The sequence below is a fragment of the Condylura cristata genome, unplaced genomic scaffold, assembly GCF_000260355.1.
Source record: "Condylura cristata isolate star-nosed mole 26May11 unplaced genomic scaffold, ConCri1.0 scaffold00023, whole genome shotgun sequence".
Taxonomy (NCBI): domain Eukaryota; kingdom Metazoa; phylum Chordata; class Mammalia; order Eulipotyphla; family Talpidae; genus Condylura; species Condylura cristata.
The window spans coordinates 26,089,738-26,104,717 of NW_004567124.1; the positions used below are offsets into that span (position 1 = coordinate 26,089,738).

Sequence of the window (14,980 nt, forward strand, 5' to 3'; positions counted from 1 at the left end):
ATGATCCTGGCTTCTGGGCTCTCTCCCCGAGGGTGCCACTCAGACCTGGCTCTCCCTCCCCAGGCAGTGGGCAAGCCCCCAGGGAGGCACCCCACACAGTGAATCGGAGCCAGCAGAGCAGAGCAGCAGCCACTCATCACAGTCCTTTATTGGCTCGGATCAGCTACATAGGACCCACCACCCAGTCCCGGGGCTGTGCTGTCCCCTGGTGCCCATCTCCCAGCCAGGGACAGCCTCTCCCTGGCCCACCCCTCAGCTTGCACACAGAAAGTGGCCTCCTCGAGGGCCTTTGAAGCTGGCAGGTCAAGGCAAGGGATCCTGCCCCCTCCCACACACAGGCTGAGGCCCCTTTCAGAGGAAGCCATGTCCCGTGATGCTGGCTAAGGAAAGTGATGACTTGGGAAGAGGGAAATAGGGCGATGATGAGGCAGAAGCTTAGGGGCAGGGCCCATGGCAACCATTTAAAAAAAGGGGTGCCAGAAGCTCCTTGGTGTGAGAAGGTTACTCCTTGTGCAGGCACCATACCAGTGTCTGGCCCACCCCTGTCATGCTGAGCACACGGAAGCCCCTGCGTTCCAGCTTGTCCAGGACTATTCTAGGAGGGTCATTGACGTAGTACTCAGAGCTGTAAGAGAAAAGGAGAGCGGCAGAGTGAGGGAGCCCAGTACAAGCTCCCACACAAGGCTAGTATCTACTGAAGACCAGGCCTGGTGGGGACTCAGCAGTGCCTAACTCTGGCCAGGTGTCAGACCAAGTACACATCCCCGCCCCTGTCCTACCAAGCACTTTGCATGTGTTATTTATGCCTCACAACAACCCAGCAAACACATTATTAGTGCTCCCATTTTATAAATGAGAAAATGTGGATGGGTTAACACATACAGATATATATACAGATAGATCCCTCTTGGCCTGACCACATCCTGTGTACCTTGAGCCACTCCATTCTTCAAGAGAAGCAACCTCTCCCTTCTCAGCCCCCAGCCGCTGCCCTCCTGATGTCCTGGCGCCCTGGCTGTGCTGTAGTCTGGAGCAACAAGGTTGGCCCCCGACAGCTCTGGCTCTGGCCTTCCCTAGTATGGAGAGTGCTTGGAGTCTCTTTCAGGGTTGATTCTGAAGGGCCATCAGGTGGATAAAGGGCTTAGGCCCTAAGCTGAGCCTCTTAAGACAGATGCTTGGTTACAAGGGGATGGCTTGGCTTCAAACCTCCAACCCTGAGCCAGAGAGCGGGGTCTCCTCCCTCCCTTTTTAACTGGGGCTCACTGTGGCAATTCTTAAGGAGTAGGAAGGAGTGAGGATACAAGAAGCAAGCTGCTCTCTGTGTTTAGATGGAGGACTAGTGTAAAGGATGCTGGGGGAATGGTCATGTCTCCAGGCAGCAGCTGAGCTGCAAGTGGGCTCCAGGCTGCCTGCTCTGTTCTAGACCTTAGCTTTGCTACTGAGCCAGCTGTTTTTTTATTTATACATACAAGAACAGGGTACAGGCCAGATGCATGGGTGGTGGGGGGCGGTGAGAGGATTCACCAGAGACAGAGTGGGGAGCAGTCAGGCAGATCGTTGAAGTACACTGCTAGGGAAACAGTGGGTGGGCCAGGAGAGGTCTGCTACACCATGTGGGTCAGCTCTGGGACTGGGGATAGGACTTGCACTGAAGTGGCTTCGGCAAGCTTGCAGTGCTGTGTCCTAGCAGGGAGGGCCTTGGCCAGCTTATTAAGACAGAAGCCATTTTCTCTGCCTGTCTGTGCCTTGATGGGGTCCAGCTTAGAGATCAGAGGGCCAGGCAAGGAACAGCCCACTTAATAAAGTCCTCATGAGATTTTTGTCCTGGGGTTCCTATGTGGTGAGAAGGCCATAAGGAAAGCTTTCAGGGCAAACTTGGGACCAGGGTGCTGTGGCACATGGGATCCACCCTACAGAGGACAAAACTCTAGGATATAGCCAGAGGGCCTCTAAAGCTGAGTATTGTCACTCTCCCTGGGCTTGGTGGTCAGAGGAAGGGAATAGGAACAAGACTGGGGTTGGCAGGAAGAGAGACTTAAATGCCATTACTTACAAGTTGTTTCCCAGGACACTTCTTTTTGAGGCCCCCAGGTGTTGCATCAGCTCTGGATCCGAGAACTCATCACCCACCATGGTGGGGCCCACCTCCTGCAAGGTAAGCCAGGATGGCTGCTTGGCTGGCAGTCAGGGTAGAAGGCTGGGCCTGTCTTCCCTGACTGTCTGCTGTTCCTAAGCCTTGAGATCTTTGGGGCAGGATCTACCAGTGATCTGTCTGAGCAATGTGGGGGTCTCCCAGTTGCGCTAAGCTGAGCTGGGCATTGCTGGATTCTGGCACCTTGAGTCAGGCTCCTGCACTTGTGTGTGTGTGTGCGTGTGGACAATGGGAGAATGCAGCCCTGTGTGCACAGACACTTGAACAGGGATGTTCATAGCATTATTCATGAAACCAAACAGTGGAAACAACCTAAATATCAATAAGATTCTGTTGTATAGTTATACCACATTTTATTTATCATCATCATCATAAAATGTGATATATCAGTACATGGAATCTTATTTGGCAATAAAAAGGAAAGAAAGACATATATGCAACAATGTGACTGAATTTTCAAATCATTGTGAATGTTGAGGTCAGACACAAAAGATCACCTATTACCCTGGGAAGTAGTGGCCCCCTAGGGTTGAAAGATGGGGAGGGGAGTGAGTGACCTCTGTGACACAGGGTATGGGTACAGGTGGTGGGAATGTTTTAAAATGGACATGTTCATGGCTGCACAGCTCTGAAATATTCTAAAAAAATACCCTGTAATTGTATACTTTAAGTTGGTGAATTCTGTAGTACAGGTATCAGTGAAGCTGTTGTATTATTAAAAAGTCACTTGGCGCTCCAGGCCTAGAGAGTATTTTATGAAGTGAAAGTGGCCCACCTTTTTACACCTGGTAGGTGACTGGCACGTGCACACACACACACTGGCACACACACACTGGCGCACACACACACACACACACACACACACACACCCTTGCTCTGCCTAGACCCTGTCTGTCCTTGCCAAGGGAGCTCTGCAGTACCCTCCCAAGCATTTGTGGGGGGTTGGGGGTTGGGGAGAAGAATACCCTGTTACCCAACTGGGAGGCCCAGTCACATTTTGAAGTTCTAAGGCGACTGCAAGGCTAACCAGAGCTTTTAAAAATGAAACTCTGTGCAAAGGGGCATGACCTCTGACTCCCGGTGATCTCCCCTTCTGTAATCCCCTGCACCCTTCTGCTTCTCGGCCCATTCTCTAGTGGGTCTTTCCTAAGGTCTCAGGGTAGCGCTTCCTTGAAGTGCCGAAAGGTGTTTTAGCGGACAGCCCACATAGCGAAGGTGTTTTAGCGTTCCAGCAAGTGCTCTCCCCCAAACCACTTTCCCTCGGCTTATTTAACTCTACCTGCCCTCAACAGTGAAGCGGCACTGTGGAGCGCAGAAGGTGCTGCAGACGCGAGGCTGGGGCTAGCGGGACTGGAACCGCCAGCACCCGAGCCCCCTAAGCCCCAGGATGTGAGCCGAGCGGGATCCCCAGCCCCCCTCGCCGCAGCGTGAGGGGGCGTGTTCCGGGCAGCTGCTGGGTCGCCACCTGTGGGCGCTCCCGGGAGGGAGGTGCCAGGTGTGCTCGCAGCTCTCCGGCCAGCCGCGTCCCAACTCCAAGCCGGGTACTCACCATGCGCATCTGGGTGCTGATCAGCAGGTAGGGCATGGTGCGCACGTCCTGGCCTGGCTCCCACCCGGATGTTGGATCGGCGCCGTCGCCGGACCCTCAGGCTCCGAGACTGAGACTCGCAGCTTGGAGTCCCGTTACTTGCTCTTGCCTCTGGCGATGTCAGTCCCGGCGCCGGTGACCGCCCCGCGGCCGGCCAATCGGGAGCCGACGCCAGTGACGCGCCTGGGGTCTCGGCTCTGAGGGGTCCGCCCCCTACCGCCAGGGCAGGGCACTTGGACCCCTGTTCTGACCGCGGGTTCCTGCTTGCGATAGCCTAGCAGCTAGGGCTGGATTTGGGGGTGGGGAAAAGCCCCTGTTTGGAAGCCCGATGGGCTTTGGCGTCGAGAGAACCAGTGTTGACTTTGCACCCCGTCACGGGAAACCTCCGGTCACAGGTTCCAAAGTCCTGCTGGTCCTGCCTCTTGTCCCCGTGAAGAAGGGTAGGAAGCAAAAGGCGACTTTCGCTGATCCAGGCCATCTCATCCAGGGAAACCTCTAATATTTTCAGTGGTTCTCCACTTCTGGTCCCCAAGAAAGTTTCTACAGAGATTCCTTCTGCCCGAGGGGGTGGGCAATAGGAGGCTACTGTTACAATTAAAATACCACCACCCGCACAGTGGGCATTCCCATCACCCCGACTGGGCTTCCTAGAATACCGGAGCAGGACTACTCAATTCTCCGGCCCTGTAGGATAAGGGGGGGAGACGAGCAACACTGCCCATCGGTTCTCAGCCCTTCCCACAGAGCCAGAGACCCAGGAACACAGACAAAAATTGGGGCAAAAGAAGCAAGTTTGCCGGCAGCAGCTACTGAGAGGGCAGTGAGTTCACCTCCTATGCTTCCTTCCACACCCTCATTTGGATGTATCAAAATCTGACAACTCAACATTCTTTATCTGCCTTGTTCTGTTTGGTTCTCTTAAAACACACACGCACACACAAAGCAAAACAAACAGCCTGTCACCTTCCCTCCCTGACACTTGAAGTATCTTCAGGAGCCTTTGTATGCTTTGTGTCTCTAACACTTCAACAGATGAGAGAGAACTGTAAGGGAACGAGGAAGATGTAATCCTAAAAGATCCATAGTGGTCTAATTTATTATTCTGTGGTCTCTACTGTTACCCTGTACCCCCAGGACTAACAATTTAGCTAGAGGGATGACTGTGCTTAACAAAGGATTTGGTATTTTATTGTTATTTTGAGATTTATTTATTTATGAATACAAGAACTGGGGTACAGGCCAGAGGTGGGGGGGGTGAGAAGAATCACCAGAGACAAAGTGAGGGACAGAATAGATAGATGGACTGAAATACACTGCTGAGGGGAGCAGTGGGCAGGACAGGAGAGGGCTGCTGTGCCATGTGGGTCACCTTTCTGGCTAGGGATGGGACTCCTACTGCAGTGGCTGTGGATGGTTGCACCACCAGGGAGGGCCCTAACAAAGGATTTGTTAAACTGACAAGAGATTAATGCATAGGCCCTATAAGGAATTTCAAAGCTGAGGTCTCTAGTGTACAAGGGTTAAATTCTGTTATACCAAATTATTGCCAGCCACTGCATGAGTTCGATCCCAGCAAGCCCAGCCAGGCCAACACCCACATGGCCCAGCAGCCCTCTCCTATCTGGCCCATTGCTCCCCTCAGCAATGTATTTCAGCAGATCAGCCTATTCTGTTCCTGACTGTTTCCGGTGAATCCTCCCATTTCCCCCCACCCCAGCCTCTGGCCTACATCCCAGTTATTGTATGCATAAATAAATAAAATAAATCTTTGTTAAGTCCAGAATGTGGGCCCTCCCAATGGCACAGTGGGTTAAAACAGCACTGTGAGGCTGTCCTCAGCCACTGTAGCACGATGCAAGTTCGATCCCCACCAAGGAGGTGACCCACATGGCATGGCAGACCTCTCCTGACCTTCCTGCTGCTCCTCTCAGCAGTGTGTTTCAGTACATCTGCCTGTTCTGCTCCCCATTCTGTCTCTGGTGAATACTGTCATACCCCCACACCTCTGGCCTATACCCCAGTTCTTCTTGGGTACATAAATAATACATCTTTTAAAAAATCCAGAATGTGTACATTGGGATGGTTTCGCGTTCATTTTGATTTCGGATGCTTTGAGCACAGCTTTGCTCTGTAGCCTTGCTTTTGCTCCTGTAAGCTGGTGGGGGACAGTGGAACATCCAACATATAAACTTCTCATTTGTGTGTGGCTGAAGGTGATTGTGATTTTATAGCATCCTGGGCTTTACACATCTGTGAGGTAGGAATTGGGGAATCCCCAAGAGGGGAAAATGGTAAATAAACATTAACATGTTGTTCAATGTTATTGATACCATTAGAAATCCCAGAAATGCAAACTAAACTGTATTTTGAATCACAGAACCACTGTACAGATTTGCAAAACACAAATCTCTAAGTATCAAGTGTTGGTGAAGATGTCTGATAACTGAAGCACTAATGTTGGGGTTGCACATTTTATGAATGATACAATCACTTTGGAAAATCACTTTTGGGAGGCTGAAGATGTGTCTTCCCTAGAACCCAGTAAAACTCCTGAGGAAACAGGAGAGTGCCTAATAACTCTGTAATTATCAAAAAGCTGCAGATAGTCCCATGGCCATCGAGTGAGGTAAGCTGTGGTGGATTCATCAATGGAGACTGCAGAGCAATGAATGACCGAGTGAAAAAGCAGCTCTTGGGAACAGTTTTTTTACCAACATGCAGAACTAAACAATACATTCATATACATACAAAAAATTCATATATAACATTTATGTAATATAAGCATTATTTTATTTATATATTATTATAAGTATATTTATATTTTTTACATCATTTTCATTTTTTAGCAATGTTTGCTTTCTTTTCTCAGGTGTAATCCCCTAGAAGTCCCACCACCAGTTCTCCTGTGCACGGTCACCATAGTGCCTTCTGCTCTTCCCTCCTTCATTTTGAACCCTGAAGAATGTCTCTAATTTATAGTGGTCTGTTTATTTTTGTTGTGTTTTTTATTATTAATATTTTTTTCCCTGATCCCTTATTTAGTTCCCCCATACTCCTCCTATGAGTGAAACTACCCAATATTTTTCTTTTTCCTTCTGACTTACTTCACTGATCACAATATCTTCTAGCTCATCCATGTTGCTGTGAATGACATGAGTTTATCTTTTTTGATTGTGGAGTAATATTCCATTATGTATATATACCACATCTTCTTGATCCAGTCATCTATTTTTGGGCTCTTGGGTTGTTTCCAAGTCTTACCTATTATAAATATTGCTGCAATAAACATAGGGGTATAGGTGTCCTTTTGAATTGATGTTTTTTTGTCCTTTGGGTAGATCCTAGGAGTGGAATTGCTGGGTCATATGGAAGCCCTAGGTTTGGCAATCTGAGGAACCTCTACACAGCTTTTCTCTAGTGGTTGTAGACAACTTTGTGTTCCCACCAGCAGTGTAGGAAAGTTCCTTTTTCACCACACCCTCACCAACATTTGGTTTTGCAAGTTTTTAATATGTGCCATTCTTACTGAAGTAAAGTAGTACCTTGTTGTGGTTTTGATTTGCATTTCCTGATAACTAGTGATGTTGAACATTTTTTTTATTAAAAAGTTTATTTTTACATCATTTTTCACATTTTTTTTTTCATCTCAATTGTAATCCCCGTTGAACATTTTTTCATATGCCTGTTGACCATTTGCATTTCCTCTTTGGAGAAGTTAAACAATATATTATTGCTGCAACAGAGTGTATGTCTCTGTCTCACCAAGTATGTTTCCCTTAGGCTTAATAAAACCCTGTTTTTTCACATTCCAAGTACAAAGAACCTTACTGCACAGATAGTATCAGAATTGCTGATCACCAGAGTATGGCGAAAGCAAGCTGGCTGACGCAAACCAGAATCCAGAGCGTGGACATGCTGACCCTTGTCCTCTCTCCCCTTCTACTTCCTTGGAGTTGTGGGTTGGTACCCCTGCAATCTGCCAAAAAGCAGAGGATGGTGGTCTTTTGAGTCTGCTGCCCTTCTCAATTTGCTGACAATGTGAATTACTTTCCTCCTCAAGCTGTTTCACTGGCCAAGGGAACTGAGGTTGGCTGGCATTCTTCTATCAAAATTGGTGAGCCAAAGCCAGGAGGTGGGGACCACCCTGATTCACTCCACCAGCAGGCCAGGGCCGACAGGTCCACTGACAGGTCTGAGGGGGGCCCAGGCATCTTGGGTGGTAGCCTGCCCCCTCCTGTTGAGGAAGGGAGCTGCTTTCCAAAGAAGAGAGGGGAGAGTCCTGGTGGCTGCCAGAGTTTTATTTCCTTTCAGGAACCTCCCCTCTCCTCCTTGGAAGAGGTACAGCTCTTTTCTCTGCCTCACAGATTCACGTTTGACGAGCTGGAAACTGGACTGCAAAACCAAGGTCTCCGGACTTTGGGGTAATCCCCCCCAGTGTACACAACGAGACAAGTATGCGCTTGCCTTCACACACCTTGGAGGGAGAGCATGCATCTTCCTCAAATTTGGGGTGCCATTCATATGTATGGCCAGTTGAGTGGGTATTGGGAAACAATTGGATTAGTATTTGGAGTTTCCCATTTATTTTAAGAAGCTGGGGATTTGATTAAAAAAAAAATGTGTCCCATCCGAAAATCTCTTGGTAAAAATGTTATTTGAGTGGTTAATTGATTACAACCTATAGCTACAACCCATCTATATGCTGCAGCTTCAGTCCTCGCTTCCCCACAGGAGCCCTAGGTCCACCTGACAGTGGGGAGTACACCGATGATTTTCTAACACCAGGGCCAGGCTCTATTCTTTCCCCAACTGGCTCCCTCATGCATGAGTACTTTGCGTCTGTCCTTTCAGGGAGATCCAGTTTAAGGTCACATGCTTCAGCAAAAGGCACCCTAGCATAACCTCGACTTTTCTGGGATACTGGCTAGTACCTGGAAGGGCTGTGTTGAACCAGTGATGGCAATGGGCCTGGGCCAGGGCATCTACTTACTTGCTGTTCTCTGTACCTTATTCTCCACTGAGTAAATAACTTTGCACTATGCAGTCTATGTGAAGAATTCAAGTGAGTATCTAGGCGTGGGTCTTGAATAATGCATAAATTGGTATTTTCTGCCTTTTTGTGTGTTTAGTCAGACAACTAATGTAGTATCACCGGTCACTATAAAAGACAATAAGATGTGGAGTAATGTAGAGAGATTTATCTCTACTTTAGGGAGCCTTTTTCCTCTTCTAAACTTGCTGGTGACTTCTGATCATGCTCTTTAGTTTAGCCTTCTGGGATCAGGCTTAGTTGTTGTTTTTTGAAATTTATGTTATTTATTTATGCATACAAGAGCTGGGATATAGGCTAGAAGTACATTGGGTGGGGGGTGGGTAAGGGTGGTGAGAGGATTCACCAGAGACAGAGTAGGGAGCAAAACAGGCAGTTTCACTGAAATACCCTGCTGAGGTGAGCCAGGAGAGATGAGACAGGAGAGGTCTGCCAGGCCATGTGGGTCACCTCCCTGGCTGGGATCTAACTCCTGCTGCAGTGTCTTTGCATATCTTCATAGTACTGTGGTTTAACGCATTGTGCCACTAGGGAGGGCATGCATGTATGTCTTTATAAAGGTATAATGTTGAGTATTAGTACTTTTATTTTGCTTTTAAATATATTTAAAATTAAAATTTAACTCCTCATATCCACCAAGGAAAAGTAACTTACCTGGTCTATGTCAATAGAGATAGATTTACTTTAGAGTAAAGTTATAAATAAATGAAATAGGAATTTCTGACCATCACTAGTCTCTCAAATATATGATAAAACTAAAAATCAGGTTAAATAAAATAATGAGATAAAGTAAAAAAATTATTTTTGGGCCCTCCCTGGTGGCGCAGCGGGTTAAAGCACAGCACTAAGAAGCTAAAGCGACTTCCGCATGAGTTCAATCCCTGGCCCCGGAGGTGACCCACATGGCGTGGCAGACCTCTCCTGACCTGCCCACTGCTCCCCTCAGCAATGTCTTCATCAGTAGGCCTGTTCTGCTCCCCACTCTGTCTCTGGTGAATCCTCTCACCACCCCTGCACGCTTGGTCTGTACCCCAGTTCTGTAAGCATAAATGAACACATCTTTAAAAAAAAATTATTTTTAGGCAAAAAAGGTGGGGTACAGGGGGTTGAGGGGACTGTCATCCAAAATGTACCTCTGGCAGTTTTATTTCACTGGAGGGCCTCTGGAGGCCGGAAATTCCAGTCCTAGGAGAAACAAAACTTAGTGTAGATAACTCCACCTTGAATCTATTGGCTGTTTATCATTATTTATGTAGTTTTCCTCCAAATCTCATAAAAATTAAGATTCGCTAAGTTTAACAATAGGAATACATTAAATATCTAGGTCATTCTATGACCTTTTTGAGGAGGTTCTGGGTAATTTAGTATTAGTTAATAAAAATTGTTTTTTGTTTTTTGTTTTTTTTCAAAGATCTATTTATTTATGCATACAGAGCTGGGGCACAGAGCTGGGGCGCAGGCCAGAGGCACAGGGCAGCGATCCTACTGAAATACATTGCTGAGGGGAGCAGCGGGCAAGGCAGGAGAGGTCTGCTGTGCCTGGCGGGTCAGCTCCATGGCGTGGGTCCAATTAGTACTGACGCAGCTGCAGCCAGCTTCCTACTGCTGTGCTTTGACCCATTGTGCCACCAGGGTGGGTCCTCAATAAAAATCTGTATAAATTTGTTAAGCCTGTTACAAAACTTCCTTGATATCAAACGTCTTTTTTGTTGAAGATTTATTTTCATTTATTTTTTATGCATACAAGAGCTGGGGTGTAAATCAGAGATGGGGGGAGTGGTGGTGAGAGGACTCACCTAGCCAGGTGGAACTCATGCAACACTGGCTGGTGATAGCTTGATTCGGCTGAGACTTCAATCCCTGTGCCACCAAATCACACTTTAACCCTTGCATCCCATATAAAAATTCTAAAATAGTAAAGTATTTGATTAATAAACAGAAATCAGGGAGGCCTTGGAAGGACTTCCAAGATCTCATAAATCTTTTTCTTTGCTGGGGGAATGGTGGTGGGAATGCTGAATGCTATTTGGGCATATAGTTACACATTTTCAGTATGTAAGTAAATCAATAGGAGTGTTCTAAAATATGTGAGACTTCTTGGGCATTGGTTAAAGTCTCAGTGCTATCAAGCTATTACCAGCATGAGTCGATCCCTGGCCAGGGAGTTGCCTGTTCCTCTCCCCACTCTGGGTCTGGTGAATCAGTCCCAGGACCTCTGGCCTACACCCTAGTTCTTTATGTGCATAAATAAAAATAAATCTTAAAAAAAGAGACTTTTTAAAACCTAATATGTTCTGGTATAATATATTGGTCAATTCCAGTTATTCAACAATATGTATGTTGCAAAATTAAGCAAACATCCTTGTCTTGTTTTATTCTCAGATTTTAAATGTGGTTATTTTTAGTTATTTAAGTCTTTTGCCATTTACAGGGATTACTTACTCAGCTTTGTATTCAGAAAAATCACAGGAACGGGGGCGGGGGCTGACAGTACTCTGGAAATATGTTTGTCATGGAACTGAGAAAAACTGGATTTGTAAAATCGCCAACAGAAGATTTACTATACTTAATACCCTGAGAAGTGATGGGGTTCAGATGTTGGAATTCTTGGGTCCCTCTGAAAAAGATTTTGGCAGATATCCCCATACATCCCACTCATGGACACACAGCAAGTTTACTAAAGATGTTTGCTTAGACACAAACAGGCAAAGGCTGTTGGGGACTGGCCCTAACTATGGAACTGTCAGGAGGTGAGACAGGCAGGACCCTAAGGTGGGAAGGTGTCTGCCAAGGAGCGGATATTCCAAGAAGGGAGAGGGGAGTGGGTGCAAGGAGTCAGAGTTGGGTGCAAGTCTTCCTGCTCATTCTCTCAGCAGGTCTTTATTTATAATGTGTAGCAAGTAGTTAATTACAGTAATGTATAGGGTAAGTTAATGAGAAATCCCCAATGTAAATTGTCATAAACATTCTCAAGGACAAGGGGAACGAATTCATTTTCTTCCTAACATTTTATGGTATACTAATACATATTTATGATAATTGTCGTGTATACAGATGTTTAACTACAACTCAAGGGGAGAGGGGTCTGGGAAAGGATGAGATGTTAGCAAAAGATTATTAGGAGTCTTAGGAAAGTAATGAATTGTGTTGGCAGAGTTATCAATGATTGAAAAAAGCTAATGGCTAATTCAAGGCTTAGCAGAGTTAGTGTTTGCTGAAGAAAAGGGCAATATAAGGCTAGCAGAGAGTAGTTAGTGATTATTTTAAAAAGGAGTGAATTAAGAAAATGTATAGTCCTGTATTAAGCAACACCTGTGTAAACAAGGTGTTTAAAAAATTGTCCGGGAGTCCTTATGCCCTGGGAGTCTTATCTGAAGTTTGCTTTTTATTTAAAAAAACAAGGAAGCTTCCTAGGATTTTGTATGCCCCAGGGCTCTTATCTCTCCTGGGGCTTACCTTTTGTCTCAGGAGACAGAAGAATTTCCCGCCCTGGAACAGCTTGCCTGGGCTAGGCAGCTGCCTTATGAGGCTAAGGCAATCCAGTTGTAAACTAATGGTTGCTCAAAATATTTTGATGTTATGATTATACAAAAAAGGGAGTACGGTTGTAACATTAGTTAGCAATGGAAATTCTGATTTTTCAGAGTTTTTCCCTTTTATCCAGAATTTGTTGGTCAACAGAAGTTGCATAGTTTGTGTCAAAAGTATGCATTTCCTAGGTTTACTAGGAAAAAGAAAAAGGGAGAAAAAAAGAGGCATCTGCATAGGTGAGCAGTATTAGGGGCAAGAGCTAAATTTTGCCTAAGCAAAGTGATCGTCTTTTATCATGTTCTTGGGCAGAAAGGGAGGGTCCAATACTTTGTGGAATCATATCTCTTTGGGGTCTGCTTGGGTTGGTTCTCTGAACAGATAATACTTTCTGAGCCCCACTTCAGACTCAAGAAATTACTGTGGTGTTTATTGCTTAGGGCCAGTTTGGATTGGCTTTCTATAATTGATATTCCTTTCTGCTTCTGCTTCTACCTCAGATTTCTGAAAACTTTCAGACCTAGTTTAACAACTGGTTAATCATCCCTACCCCTATCTCTGGCCTTTGTCCTTGTGAAATAGTCCATGTATATTTTTCTACTCTAAGCTTCCACCAGAAGAACTAATACAATTTTAAGTGATTTAAAATAGTGACTTAAAATTTTTAGTGGCTTTTGATGTTTTTGTTTCCATTTTCTCTTTGCTTCTTTTTATGAGCAAAGTAGAACGTTTGATTTTCTCTGTCTCACCCCGAAATGTAAAAAACTTGTAGTGATATTTATACTTCTTATGGTAATATCTTTCTCTCTGTGTAATTTCAATAGGGTATCAAGCTATCATCAGCCATGTTTATTATATGGCTTTGATTGAAATCCTTCTGGAAATTGAATTTGAGCTGAGCCACAAAGAGGCTGCCACTTTGTTGTAGGGTCCCGGAGACCTCCAACAAAGGTGGGGAAGCTTGCCTACATTGGCAGGACTGGACAACCCTGAAGAAAAAGCCCTGGATAACCTCAGATGGAGTCTGGTAAGACTGCCCTTGATCCTGAAGCACAAACTGGAGTTGAGAGCTCACGCTAATCCCTTGCGGAGCACTCCAACAAAGCCAGAGAAATTCTGCTTGGTTATTCTGCCCTATGAATTTAGGTAAAATGGCTTAAAATTAGATTGAGTCTACTATTAAATAAAATTAGGATGAGGGTAGAGAGAAATTATGTTTCATTAAATTTTATATGTCAGTCTCTGGTCCTCATCAGTTTGCAAACAGGATAGAATCTTAACACTTTTACTATCTAACTATTTTGCTTCTGACAGACTACAGATCCAACAGACATGGCTGGTGATCCAGGTGCTTCTAAAAATCTAGAGATGTCATCATCTCGAGGCCTGGGAATAACCCTATACTGTCCTTCCCATCACCCACTCTGCCCCCCCAAATTGCCTCTTTTACATTTGGAACTATTGTATGTTATGTTACTTAGTGCTGCTGGACCACCACAGACTCCTTCCACAATTAAAACCCCCAAATGCAGCCCAGTTTAACAGGAAGTAGCATAGGATTACAACACCTTGTTCTCTCACCGAAATGGAAGAGTAGGGAAAATGATGCAACAAAATATACGTTTCTGACTCAACAGACACATTTCTCCAAGGCTCAATACCCTGTTCTTTTACATTCCAAGGGCAGAGAGCCTCACTACAAAGATAACATCAGAATTGCTGAGCACCAAAGGAAACAAGCTGGCTCAAGTGAACCAGAATACAAAGAGTGGACATGCTGACTTTTGCTCATTCTCCCCTTGTCCTCAAACTGTTTCCTTTTATTGGCCAAGCACACCTGGAGACTAACCGGCATTCTGGTACGTATCACTGTTTGTCTGTACAAATATATGTGTTCATTTATGTGGGAGTGATAAATGAATATTCAGAGGAGTAGTTAACTTCTGAGAAATGAAAGCGATGGGGTGGGTTGGGACATGCAGGGATCTTTAAAGGCAGAAGTGATGTTCTCTTTTATTAGGATGTGGATGCAAAGGGTTAGTAACATTTTACTCTCTACATATGTGTTATACATATTCTTTTGTAACCATTAAGTACTTAGCACAGTTTTAAAACATAATTTTTTAAAAGTGTCGAGTGCCTTAGAGATTAGATGCAAGAGGGAAGGCCACCATCCAAGGCATTTAACTATGTCACCTCCCTTGGGAGAGCCACGTAAATGAGGCATTCACATTATGGGCAGAGAGCAGGACAGTTTGGAGTCTGCTCTGCTCTCCTCTCTTGGGCTGGGATGGGGGCTTTGGAGGCACGGGAGGCGGGAGGGCAGTATCTGTGCCCAGGCTGCCAGGGCTTTATTATATTTGCTGAACGGGGCTACAGATGCAGCCTAAGATAGTGCACACAGTCCTGAATCGCCCACCCCACTGCTGATTGCCCTGGCAGCTGCATGCCTACCAGATAGCATCTTTAATATCCAGAGGGAAATGAATTCCCCTGCTTTGTCTGTCCATCTGGCTTTGCTTCTTGCCACAATCAGTTTATCTGCCACATGTCTCTCCCTTATAAAAACAGAATTGTTCTACAACTCAGCCTTTCATCATGAAAGCGTGGTCAGTGTGGAAAGGTCTGGATATCATTCGTTCTTTCTTTTCTTCCTCCCTCC

The 14,980-nt window shown here is 45.7% G+C and overlaps 2 protein-coding genes across 2 annotated transcripts in view; one reads left to right on the forward strand and one right to left on the reverse strand.

The window, feature by feature from the left end:
• Positions 1-43: 43 nt before the first annotated feature.
• GCHFR (GTP cyclohydrolase I feedback regulator) lies at positions 44-3,840 on the reverse strand. The gene is made up of 3 exons (XM_004687913.2): positions 3,702-3,840; positions 2,054-2,148; positions 44-625 (listed from the first exon to the last, which is right to left on the reverse strand). The coding sequence occupies exons 1-3, from the start codon at positions 3,735-3,737 to the stop codon at positions 502-504; spliced, it is 255 nt and encodes an 84-aa protein (XP_004687970.1). The 5' UTR covers positions 3,738-3,840; the 3' UTR covers positions 44-501.
• The window catches only part of RMDN3 (regulator of microtubule dynamics 3), a 30,260-nt gene continuing 17,347 nt past the window's right edge, over positions 2,068-14,980 (forward strand). Inside the window, exons 1-3 of the mRNA XM_012728623.1 lie at positions 2,068-2,155; positions 13,143-13,345; positions 14,001-14,177. The gene's annotated coding sequence lies outside the window, so the exon portion shown is untranslated. The remainder of the gene's footprint in view (positions 2,156-13,142; positions 13,346-14,000; positions 14,178-14,980) is intronic.

Bases quoted from the DNA above. Each gene is read 5' to 3' on its own strand.
- GCHFR (XM_004687913.2), bottom strand. From the start codon at position 3,737: ATGCCCTACCTGCTGATCAGCACCCAGATGCGCATG. The intron at 2,149-3,701 runs GTGAGTACCCGG...CTTACCTTGCAG, and splicing joins TCAGCACCCAGATGCGCATG to GAGGTGGGCCCCACCATGGT. The intron at 626-2,053 runs GTAAGTAATGGC...TTTCTCTTACAG, and splicing joins AGTGTCCTGGGAAACAACTT to CTCTGAGTACTACGTCAATG.